Here is a 12,621-nt window from a genome sequence, read left to right as displayed (position 1 = left end):
ACAACAATCCTAGATAAAACATCAGCAAATCAATTCAGAAATATATTAAATAATATGATGATGTGACCAACTAAATTTTACCTTAAGATTGCAAGGATGGTTCAACATTACTGTAATTGACTACTACACTGACAGATTAAAAGAGAATAGGCCGATGTTTGCAAAGAAAACAGTCAATAAAATTCAATACCCATTCAATTTTTAAAAGGTAAAAAAGTTATCAAACTAAGTTTAAAAGGGAACTTGATGAAGCTCTCTGCTTCATATAGCAAGTGCAGGATTGTACAGAAAATGCCATACTTTTGTGGTAAAACATCAGAACATTCTCATTCAAATAAAAAATAAGATACACATACTCAGAGTTGCCTATACTGTTTGTCCTTACACTGGAGAGACCAGCCGGTACACTAGGTCTGGAAGAAAAACGAGGTGTAAGGATGGAACAAAACCCCAAATTTTAGTTATTCACAAACCCTATCATAATCTACCTAGTAAGCCTAAAAGAATCAAATGACAAATTACCAGAACTTAGAATGTTTGCAAGGTGGCCAGATATGATAGTTGCATACTTAAATATTATTTGCCTTTCTCTTCACCAGCAGTAAAAAAATTAAACATATAAGAAAAAAAATCCAGTTAACAATAGTAATAGCAATAAAATTCACAGGAGTAAATTAACCCATGAGTAAACCAAACCAAAGATGCGTAAGACCTTTTTTCAGAATTCTGTAAGAGATCATTAAATAATATAAAATTAATAAATAAATGGAGAGATACACTTAATTTTTCATATGAGAACTCAATATTATAAACAGGTGATTCTACCAAAATTTAATCTTTAAATTCAAATTAATCTCATTCAAAATTCTAGTATTTTTTTAAAATGAAACTGACAGACTGATTCTAAAATGCATTTAGAAGATAAATTTGTAAATCTAGTAAGGATGGTTTTTATTTATTTATTTTTTCAACAAACATCTTTCATGAAGATAGAAGCATTTTATTTTCTTTTTTTATTTAAATTCAATTAGCCCACTTATAGTACATCATTATAAAGATGGTTTTTATTTTTTTTTTAAGATTTTATTTATTTATTTGGCAGAGAGAGAGACAGCAAGAGAGGGAACACAAGCAGGGGGAGTGGGAGAGGGAGAAGCAGGCTTGAGCCCAATGCGGGGCTCGATGCAGGGCTCGATGCGGGGCTCGATCCCAGGACTCCAGGATCATGACCTGAGCCGAAGGCAGTTGCTTAACGACTGAGCCACCCAGGCGCCTCTATAAAGATGGTTTTTAAAAAGAACAAAATGGGTATATTTTCCTTAGCAGTTTTGAAAACATTATTCAAATCATTTATAATTATAATGATTATTTTTATTATTATAAAAGGATGTGTTCATGATAGAAAAATAGTGCAGAAGAATGTCCAGAAATAGAGCCATGTTTGCATGAAAACTTTAGATGCCTCTTTTTCTCTTGCTAGTGGCTTTCTAGTATTTCTTAGATTAAAAGATCATTGCATCAAAAAAAAAAAAGATCAAAGCATCAAAGAAGAGCAGGTAGAGGGTTATCAGTACATTTCCAAAAGTAGTAAAGCTACCTTAAATTATTCTTTCTTACACTCAAACTGGTACTTACATTATTTAAAACTTTTCATGCTTTTCCAGATGTCTATTCTCATAGAAAAAATAAGAACATAACTGGCATTATACATTAAAGGAAGATCTTATCATTATTTCTCATTGAGAACTAAAGTAATATCTCTAAAATAAGATCATTTTGATCACCTTAATTTTTTTTTTATCTTAGGGACTTCAGTTACCGGTCCTCCTGGCCCCCCTGGCTTTCCTGGAGAAAGGGGCCAGAAAGGTGATGAAGGTCCACCTGGAATTTCTATTCCTGGATCTCCTGGACTTGATGGACAGCCTGGGGCTCCTGGACTTCCAGGGCCTCCTGGCCCTCCTGGCCCTCACATCCCTCCTAGTAAGCTATACTTTTCTCCTTAAATTCTGTGGGTTTGGTTTTGTTTTCATTTGTAAGTGAATCCAGCTGAAGGTTGGCATTATTGTACTGCTTCTTCTACTTTTGATTTTTGGTGATTCTTTGATGTTTAAATTTTCCCTTCAAATTAACACCATTATTATATCTTCCTTTTGCTTATAGGTAGTTGTATTACTGCAGAGAAGTAACTGAAGATAGATCTTATTTTTCTAGCCTGTCAAGCTTTCTTTTTGTTTAGTCTTCTGGATATTTCACAACAATTAGTTTGCTATCCTTTATCTTGTCTCAGGTGATGAGATATGTGAAGCAGGCCCTCCAGGCCCTCCGGGATCTCCAGGTGATAGGGGACTCCAAGGAGAACAAGGAGTGAAAGGTTTGACCCCCATAGTCGTTCCTTCATTCTTTCAGATCTTCAGCCAAATGCCCTATATCCTCCACTCTACCTCAGTCACTCACTGTCATGGTCTTCCTCCCAAGACCATCTCATCACCAGTAATGCATACTTCCATAATCTTGATTTTATGAGTCCCATTTTCTGACCACTGTATCCTTTCTAGCTCACTACCTCTGATAACCTGACTCCAATATTACTTCAACCTCACCGATACCTTCCAACTTTGACTCTCCCTCAACCTTTTGATGTCCTTTCTTCCCTCTTAACCTATAAATGTCAGGATCAATCATTGTAAACAATCTCGTGTATAAACCCTTGCCTCCTTCGCTCTCCTCTCACTTCATTGTACTCACTTGGAACAAAAGCCTAGTTTTGGTAATTCCGAATTATCACATCTTCTGAGCCTACACCTTCTCTTCCCTCCTCAAATTTTTAATACCTCCCCTTCCATTCTCATGTTAAGATTTGGACCTTCTTCCTCTTCTACTGAGCAACTGAAGTAATAAGAGAATTTTCACAGATTACCACTACCACATTTACCCACCTACTTGCATCTGTGCACATATACTCTGCCTTCCTGCCTATTACTATCACTGCTCCTATCTAAAGCCAATTCTTCTATTTGAACAATGGATTCCATTCCCTCTTATGTTCCCAGGGATTTCATTCCAGAAATTCCTGCCTCTCCCACATTGTCAATTTTTCCGTTTTACTGGATCACTCCTGGCAGCATACAAATATACCTTTTTTCACCCATCTAAAAAATACCTTATCATAATCCCACTTTCCCTGCCAGATCCTGCTTTATTCCTCTGCTCCCATTGCTGCAAAACCCCAGAATTTTCTACTCACTATCTGTGGATACTCTTCACTCCAATCAAAATTTTACTGCCTGATCCACCACTCCACAGGTGCTGTTTTTGTCCAAGTCACCAGCAGCCTATACCCTGCTAATCCAAATATCAAGTCTCAGTTCTTTTTTTTTTTACTCTATTTTTCCATCTTTAAACACTTTCCTCACTTGTCCTGATTTTCTTCATACCTCCTTGGACTATTATATATATATTAGATATAGAGGTAGTGATAGAGATAGATATGTCTATATATATCTCTTTCTGTATATTTGTCTCTCTATATATCTCATTCTCTCTCTCTCTCTCATATATATCATTCCCTCTCTCAATGTATCTATATAATCTCCCATGTAACTACCATCTAAATCAAAATATAGAACTTTTCCAGGACTCTGGAAGACTCTTGTGCCCCCTAGTCAGCACTCCCAAAGGTAACCACTATTTTATCCTCTTCATATATTAATTTGCCTAATCTTGAACTTTGTATAAATGGAATCATACAGTATGGGCTCTTTTGTGTCTGATTCTTTGGCTCAATATTATGTCTGTAGGATATACCTATATTTTTGTTTGTAGCAATATTTTTCACTGTTCTTTGGTATTCATTGTATCAATATACCTAAATACTCTAATGTTAATGGACATTTGGTCTAGGGCTATTATAAGTAAAGGTGCTATGAACATTCTTATACATATATTTTGTAGGACATAAATTTCTGTTGTGTATATACCTGTGAATGGAATTGCTGGGTTATAGGGGTAGGTGCAGGTTTTGTTTCCATAGATACCACCAAACCATTTTCCAAAGCAGTTTTAGTCTCCAATTACCTGATGAGTTACTGATGCTGAGCCTCTTTTCTTATAGTTCATGTATTCTCTTTGTAAAGTGCTTTTTTCCTTTTTTAACTGGAAATTAAAGAAATCCAATCTTTAATGTCCTCTTTTATGGTTAGTGTTATGTTCTATTTTAGAAATCGTTGCTTATCCCAAGAACCTGATGATATTTCTGTGTGTTTTCTTCTAGAAGCTTTATTATTTTGACTTTTATATTTTGATCTTTCATCTGTCTTCAAGTAATTTTTGTGTATAGTTTGAAGTGGGCATCAAAGTTTTTTTCCCCATATGGATATCCAATTGACTCAATATTGTAGTACAAAAGACTGTCATTTCTCCAATGAGTTGCATTAGCACTTTCCTTGTAAATCTTATGACACTATATGTATTAGTCTGTTTCCGACCTCTCTATTTTGTTCATTGTTCTATTTGTTTCTCTTTCCACCAATGCTAGACAATCTAAATTATTGTAGCCTTATAGTAAGTCTTGGCTTAATTTGCATTTCCATATGTATTTTAAATTTATCTACCCAACGTTTAATTTTGGAATGCCCCGAGTATTTTAGTCCTTGTTCCTTTTCTGTATTTGAACTCAATTCAGTCAGTCTCATGACTTTAAATACCACCTATTTGCCAGTGACTTTCAATTTCAAATTTAAGTCTTTTCCTCTAGATTGTATATCCAACTGTCTACTGGACATTTTGAACTTGACATCTGGATCAAGTTAAAGTCCTGATCTCTGCTACCTCCTCCCCCATAATTTTACCACTTATGTCTTCCCTTTTTTAAATGCAGGCCACCCTAGCTTTTTGGTTGCTTGGGCTGAAAACCTTGGAGTCATCTTTGATTCTCTTCTTCTTTTGTATTCCATGTATGATCCATGAGAAAATCCCATGAGCTCTACTTTCAAATATACCCAGAATCTAACCAACTCTCCTCATCTTCATTGCTGTAACTCTGGGATGAGCTGTCGTCTCTCCTAGATTACTACAGCAATAGCCACTTAAATGATTATGCTATTTCTATCACTGCACATCCATTCTGTCCTCAATATAGCAGCCAGAGACATCCGTTTCAAACTTAAGTCATATCATCTTGCTTTTCTGTTTACATTTTTTTTTTACTGGATTCTCACTTCACTCATAGTAAAAGCCAGGCTTTATGGTGGCCCATGTGACGTTTTATGATATGCCACTCATTATAACCTGTGAACTGTCTGATCTGCTTCCCCTTCCTCTCTCTACTCCAGCAATCTGGTCTCCTTGATGTTTCTTGAATAGGCCAAACATGGCTAGTCTTTCTTCCTAGAGTACCTCTCCATTCATTAGGCACATGCCACATTCTTTAAGATTTTATCATATCTCATCATCTCATTTGACCACCCTATTAAAATTGTAAACTGCCACCCATCCCTAGCATGTCTAATCGCATTTACCCAGGTGTATTATTTCTATAAACATAATACCTTTTGATATATATATATATATATATACACACACATATATATATATATAAATACTTGGCTACCTTCATTGTTTATTATCCCTTTCCACTGGTAGAATGGGAACACCATGAAGGCATGGATTTTTGCCTGTTTTATTTGTTTTGCCTGTTTTGTTTTGTCTGTTTTGTTTACCAGTATATCATAGATACCTGGAACCAGTACTTGGCAAATAATAAGCACTTGGCAAATATTTATCAAATGAGCTGATTCTAATATAGGCTTCTCTAAACTATACTGTTGGGTAGGAATGTTGTCCCTTGGTGCTAACTTCTTTAGAACTTATCTAAAGGACATAGACATACCCCTTTGAGTAAAATTTGTTTCTCAATATGCTTTTCTCTAGGTGACAAAGGTGACACCTGCTTCAACTGTATTGGAACTGGTGTTTCAGGGCCTCCAGGTCAGCCTGGTCTGCCAGGTCTTCCAGGTCCTCCAGGTAAAACATTCTGCCTCAGGCAACCTTGTAACAATATTTCTTGGCTAGATTTTAGTGAGCTCAGTTTTATAATGATGCCAGTTTCTCATTTTATAGCAAGTCTCTCATATCCATAAATAATTAAATATGAAATGCCTCTATCTGTTACAAAATAAATTATGCTCTTGTTTCTAACACCTGAAGCTACCAGTATTTTCTATTAAAGCATTTTGACAATATTATTCCAAGAAAATTATCTTCCCTGTTTTCCATATGGTGAGGAAAATAACTCATACAGAGTCAAACTTCTTTCTTCCAAAAATCTGGGGGGAAAGCTCATAATGTCTGGCCCCTGAGTGTAGTTTCCAGTGGCAGAGCTTCTAGTCTTTGGGGATGTATCACATGTTGTCATTAAGGGACAGGGCTTCTACTGTAGTTTGGCAACCAGCTGCCCATATTCCTCTTTCTATATATAGCTCCTCCTTCCCTGTTTCCAGTCCAAATTATATTTGATATCGATCAGACCCACAACTCTCTCTCAAGTGCCTCTTGGGATATCCCAATATTATATCTCTTGAAATCATACTTTATGTTTGTGTCAGGGCTGAGAGTAGACAGATCTCTTACCTTTCTATCTAGTATGTCTGCCAAAGAAACCAATTCATTTAGCACTTGGAGATAGATTTTTAACAGGTCTTATAGCTGCCACTGGAAGTTAATAATCTAGCCTTGTACCTCCAGTCTAGTGGTTTTCAAACTTGGGAGTACATCGGAGTTACCTGGAGGACTTGTTAAGAACCCATATTGCTGGGTCCCACCCCTAAAGTTTCTGATTCAGTAGATCTGGTGTGGGGGCCCAAGAATTAGCATTTCTAACCAGTACCCAGGTAATGCTGATACAGCTGATCGAGGGACCCATTTTGAGAACCACTTCTTTAGTTATATTTCCTCTAGTCTTTGGGCACCAAATGTTTCTCATAAACCAAATTTTATGAAGTAGTAAACCAAAGAAAGGACTCATAAGGATCTGAGACATTTGTTTAGGTCAGAACAAAAAAAGATACTCATACTGTGTCCTTATCTCTTTCTCCGCTTGGCAATAGGATGGTTACAGGAGCCTTAGCACCTCTGTGCCTAGCAATTGGTCGCTGTGAGCTCTGAGAGGCATTGTAGTTGGAAACACCTAAGGATATAATATTGTATAGATTCACCTAAAAGAAAGGATGATTTGCTCATTTTGAGAGCATAAAATAGGAAAACAAAAATGTGACTTGTTAAATGTGATTGAATGGGGTTCTTATTTTAAAACTTGACTTCCTGACTTGATGATTTTTATATGAGCTTTGTCAGGGGCTCAGGGTCAAAGTTCACATTATTGTGTGTGTGTGTGTGTGTGTATGTATGTGCATGTATTAGGATCTCTTGGTTTCCCTGGACAGAAGGGAGAAAAAGGACATGCTGGTCTAACCGGTCCCAAAGGATTAACAGTAAGTTTTGAGTATATTATAGAACAACAACAACAACAAAAAAAAAAAACTAGAAGAAATCCATTTACACTTTGGTTTTTCTCTTGTGGATATATATAATAAAAGAAATTTAGTTCTTCTATTAATTTGTGTTGTTTTTCATTCCTTGATTCTCCCTGACTCACATGCCTCACTTTGTTCTTAGCTTTGTACACTAAATGTTATTGGGTGGGTTGATATGATAAACTGGAGAGAGAAATGTGTTGGAAAAAAAAGAAACTGATTTTTTTCTCTTCTTCTTTTTCCCTTCTTTCTTTTTCTTCCTTCAGGGCATACCAGGAGCTCCAGGTCCTCCAGGCTTTCCTGGATCTAAAGGTGAACCTGGTGACATCCTCACTTTTCCAGGAATGAAGGGTGACAAAGGAGAGTTGGGTTCCCCAGGAGCCCCTGGGCTTCCTGGTTTACCTGGTACCCCTGGACAGGATGGACTGCCAGGGCTTCCTGGCCCCAAAGGAGAACCTGTGAGTTGGTTTGATATTCTTGGTTCTGTGATGTCAAATTGTTACTTAGGGATATTTCCTAGGATGGGCCTGGTGCTATGATGAACACCCAATTAGTGCTTAAAGGACTGTAACTGTATGTAGTAATGGTACACTGTTATTGACTATGTAGGGGTTCTTTACCACTCTTTTCTCTCAGTTGTTTTATCTTCTTAACCCATTACTATATTGAGTAATATTGGCTGTGAATAGGTGGGCAGGAGGTTAAGATGCTTATGGGTCAGTGTGAGGTTCCCCTTCTCTTATACTACATATCTTTGTCTGGGTTTATTTGGACCTAAGAACAGAAGTCTAATTTGGTTTTATATATAGTAAGCTTAGAGGTTAGTGTAAGTAGATGGCCATGTGATAGCTAGACTACAAACTTCTTGATTTATTGCTAGTATGTAAGCTTTATGAAGGCAGAGATTTTTGCCTATTTTTGTTCTTTGCTGTATCACTGGCCCCTGACACATAGTAGGAACTAAAAAATATTTGTTGAAGGAAGTAATGAATAAGTAGAATGATCACACATCCCATCCCGTAATAACATACGCTTATACAGCTTTTAAGAACTATTTATGGCTGTATCATTTCTTTAGTTGTATTCAGTAATACCAACATACCAACCTATATCTATATGTTTCTGTATTAAATTTTTCCCTTTTCAGGGTGGAATTGCTTTTAAGGGTGAAAGAGGTCTGCCTGGGAATCCAGGCTTGCCAGGTCTCCCAGGGAATAGAGGGCCTATGGGCCCTGTGGGTTTTGGCCCTCCAGGCCCAGTAGGTGAAAAAGGCATACAAGGTGTGGCAGGAAATCCAGGCCAGCCAGGAATACCAGGTGAGTTTACTATGGTTGTTTTGTTTTTAATTTGGCACTTAAAAGCAGAAATGTATTATCTTTTGGCCATTCTTGGCTTCCTTTCATGAAGGATGTTTCCCTGGCCATTTATATTTGGGCTTTTCAGAGCTCCTTAGCAAGGGAGCTCAGTGTATGTGTTTTCTCTAAAGGGGGGGAGGTTCCCTCTTTAAATTTCTTCTGTCTTCATTGTTATTGTTGTTTGTTGTTTTTAAGTACATGGTACATAAAGTTTAACAATTATAATGGAAACACACATGTACCTACCACACATGTCAAAAAACAGAAGCTTGCCACCATCCTAGAAACCCCCATCTTCCTCTCTCTGTCCTTTTCTGACCATAATCCCCTTCCATTTCTTCAGAGGTAACCACTGTCCTGACTTTTGCATAATTTCCTTCCATTTGCCCCCTAGTTTTATCACCTAGATATGGATCCCTAAACAAAGTACTTTAATTATGCTTCTTTTTGAACTTCATAATAATGGAATCATAGGGTAAGTATTCTTTATATTAACTTTGTGTATAGCTATAGTACATTCATTTTCACTGCTGTATAGTATCCCATTGTGTGTGTGTGTGTGTGTGTGTGTGTGTGTGACGATTTATCCATTCTGTTGTTGATGGACAATTGGGTTATTTATAGTTCAGGTGTATTATGAACAATGCTTCTGTGTACATCCTTGTATCTATCTATCTATCTATCTATCTATCTATCTATCTATCTATATATCTCCTGGTGTACATGTGCACATACTTCTCTGAGGCAAGGTCAGCAAACTATGGCACAGCATTCAAATCTGACCCACTACTTGTCATAAATGAAACTTATTTGAATACATCTGCACCTATTCACTATTGTCTATGGTTGCTTTTGCACTCCTACACATAGACTCAACATTTTGCAGAATTGAGTAGTTGCTACTGAGACCATATGGCCCACAAAGCCTAAAGTATTTACTGTTCGGTCCTTTACAGAAAAACTTTGCCAATCCCTGGACTAGAGTATATATTTAAGATGAGCATTCCCAAAGCATAGAATAAATGCATCTTCAGCTTTACTAGATAATGTTCAAAGCAATTGTACCAATTTCATCAGCAGTATTGGAGAGTTCTTGTTGTTGTACATCCTCATAAACATTTTGTATTGCCAGACTTCTTACATTTTTGTCAGTTTGCTGAGTGTGATGTAGCTCATGACAGTTTTATTTTACATTCCCCTGATTACATTAAAGTTTAGCACCTTTTCATATGTTTATTGACTGTTTCAATTTCCATTTCTGAAATTCCCATTCAAGTGTTTTTTTGACCATTTTTCTACTGGATTGTTTCTTTTTATTACTGATTTAGGATTTTTTTAATATATATATTCTGTGTATTAGTTGTTTGTTATCTATTCTGCAAAATTTTCACTCACTATGGCTTGCCATTTTCACTCTATATGGTGTCTTTAATCAACAGAAATCAGTTTGAATGTAGTCAAATGTATCAATCTTTTCTCTCATGGTCAGTGCTTTTTATGTCAGGTTTTAGAGAGCCACCTTTGTCCTGAGCCTATTTCAAGTCCTTATTTAATTAATGAGAAGTAGGTGTACTGGACTTTGCACACATAAAACCTTAAGGTACCATCAGTTAACCAAAATGAATATTTCTTGTTTACTGCAGTTTGAGTTTTGTTAGGCTCTTTTGACCTACATTTAAAAATATTTTTATAGATGCCATCTTCAATCCTGGAAGCTCTTTTTTTTTAAAAAAAGATTTTATTTATTTATTTGACAGAGAGAGCATAAGCAGGGAGGAGGGGCAGAGGGAGAGGGAGAAGCAGGCTCCCCACTGAGCCGGGAGCCCGATGTGGGGCTCAATCCCAGGACCCTGGGATCATGACCCGAGCCGAAGGCAGACGCTTAACCAGCTGAGCCAACCCAGGCGCCCCAATCCTGGAAGCTCTTAAAACTGTCATCTACTTTTTCTTTTTGAAAGTTTATTCTTCTGTTTGGTTTATTCCTTGAATATATAATATGGGGTTATTTTTCTTGTGGGTTCTTGTCAGTGTGCATTTTCAAAAAATTATAGATACTTTCTTGTTTTGCTTTTAATTAAAGGAGATCTTTAGTCAAGTGAACACTTCTCATTCACTGTTTATTCCTTCTTGTTCTTAGGTCCTAAAGGTGATCCAGGTCAGACCATAACCCAGCCAGGGAAGCCTGGCCTGCCTGGTAATCCAGGCAGAGATGGTGAAGTAGGTCTTCCAGGTGTGTGAGGAATTTATTTGGCCATGTCTTTAACACTCACTGGCTTCTTTTTTTGAAAGTATCCCTTTGAAAAAACTGCTGTTTCTCCATAGGTGACCCTGGACTTCCCGGCCAGCCAGGCTTGCCAGGAATACCCGGTAGTAAAGGAGAACCAGGTGTCCCTGGAATTGGGCTTCCTGGACCACCTGGTCCCAAAGGTATGTAGGACTGAGCAGCAGGCAGGTTAATTTAACTAGTTAGTATAACATTATTCTTTGATATAGTTCCCTCAACAAATAAAATAAGTTAACTGTGCTTCTTTTCTAGGTACCATAAATAATGTAAGTGAAAAGTCACAGCATGTATGCACTATAATTTTATTGCCTTTATCTAAAACAGTCCAGACAAGAAAATACCTAAATCATAGATATGCAAAAATGATATATAAGCTTTTAAAATTACAGAATTATTGTCTTTTGTGTTCACCATTGTATTTTCAGGGTTTAGAAAAGTTCCTGGCACATAGTAAGCACTCAGTAGATACTTGTTGAATGAATGGATTGTACTAAGCAGAAAACATTTATTACACATATATATCCAAGTAATGTTTTATCCTAAATCATATTCTCTTGATTTCCTGAAAGTTTTTAGGGCTGTTGCTTCAGTTCTGCTTTTTTCTCACAGAATTTATTCTCATGAGTGGCAAGCATGCACATTGGTCTGAGAACAGTACTTAAACATGGCCTTACTCATTTATACTAAATGACTTCAAAAGAGTCAGATTTGACTTTATGTGTATATTTCTGTGTAATGTTTACAATTGTTTTTAGCTCACTTCCAGAATTATATGGTAGGCCTTGTATCTTACTATATCCAGATATAAGCAGAATAGAAGTTTTCTGCATGTTTGTGTGGGAGTCATTCCTTATGTTTAGTTCTGTCTCAGTAATAACTCATTTTCCTTTAGAAGAGTGTATCTTCCACACACATTAGCTCTATATGAAAATGGCAGGACCATAACATGAATGAAAGGGAATATCAGGTATTTGTAAGGCTTGATCCTGAGTAGTCATCTAGAATTTCAGTGTACTTTTCACATCTCACTGTAGTCACTAAGCATGATTGGACAGGGTAAAAATGTGGGTTTGGGAGTTTGGGTATCTTTCTTAAAGTGTCTTCTCTTTGGAGATTAAAAAATGACTAATCATTTCACAGGTTTTCCTGGAATTCCGGGACCTCCAGGAGCGCCTGGAACACCTGGAAGAATTGGTCTAGAAGGCCCTTCTGGGCCACCAGGCTTTCCAGGACCGAAGGTCTGGGATATTTTAATTTATTCTTTCCCCCTTTCCTATTTCTATTAGCCCTAGCTCTCTGCTTTGATATAGACATTATTATCCCAAGTCTTCACTATATAAATAAAGTTAGCTGATTGTATTTTCTTTTTTTAAAAAAGATTTTATTTATTTATTTGACAGAGAGAGACACAGTGAGAGAGGGAACACAAGCAGGGGGAGTGGTAGAGGGAGAA

The 12,621-nt window shown here is 36.9% G+C and overlaps 1 protein-coding gene across 2 annotated transcripts in view; it reads left to right on the top strand.

Moving 5' to 3' along the window:
- The window catches only part of COL4A5 (collagen type IV alpha 5 chain), a 231,544-nt gene that overhangs the window by 146,551 nt on the left and 72,372 nt on the right, over positions 1-12,621 (top strand). For both annotated transcript variants that reach the window (XM_021678553.2, XM_021678559.2), the window contains exons 20-28: positions 1,807-1,980; positions 2,288-2,371; positions 5,929-6,021; positions 7,417-7,487; positions 7,796-7,987; positions 8,677-8,845; positions 11,022-11,114; positions 11,207-11,311; positions 12,309-12,406. In XM_021678553.2, the coding sequence (XP_021534228.1) occupies positions 1,807-1,980; positions 2,288-2,371; positions 5,929-6,021; positions 7,417-7,487; positions 7,796-7,987; positions 8,677-8,845; positions 11,022-11,114; positions 11,207-11,311; positions 12,309-12,406 (1,079 nt within the window). The remainder of the gene's footprint in view (positions 1-1,806; positions 1,981-2,287; positions 2,372-5,928; positions 6,022-7,416; positions 7,488-7,795; positions 7,988-8,676; positions 8,846-11,021; positions 11,115-11,206; positions 11,312-12,308; positions 12,407-12,621) is intronic.

The sequence above is a fragment of the Neomonachus schauinslandi genome, chromosome X, assembly GCF_002201575.2.
Source record: "Neomonachus schauinslandi chromosome X, ASM220157v2, whole genome shotgun sequence".
Classification (NCBI taxonomy): Eukaryota; Metazoa; Chordata; class Mammalia; order Carnivora; family Phocidae; genus Neomonachus; species Neomonachus schauinslandi.
The sequence above is the reverse complement of the archived record's forward strand: the minus strand, read 5'-3'. Positions and strand labels throughout refer to the sequence as shown.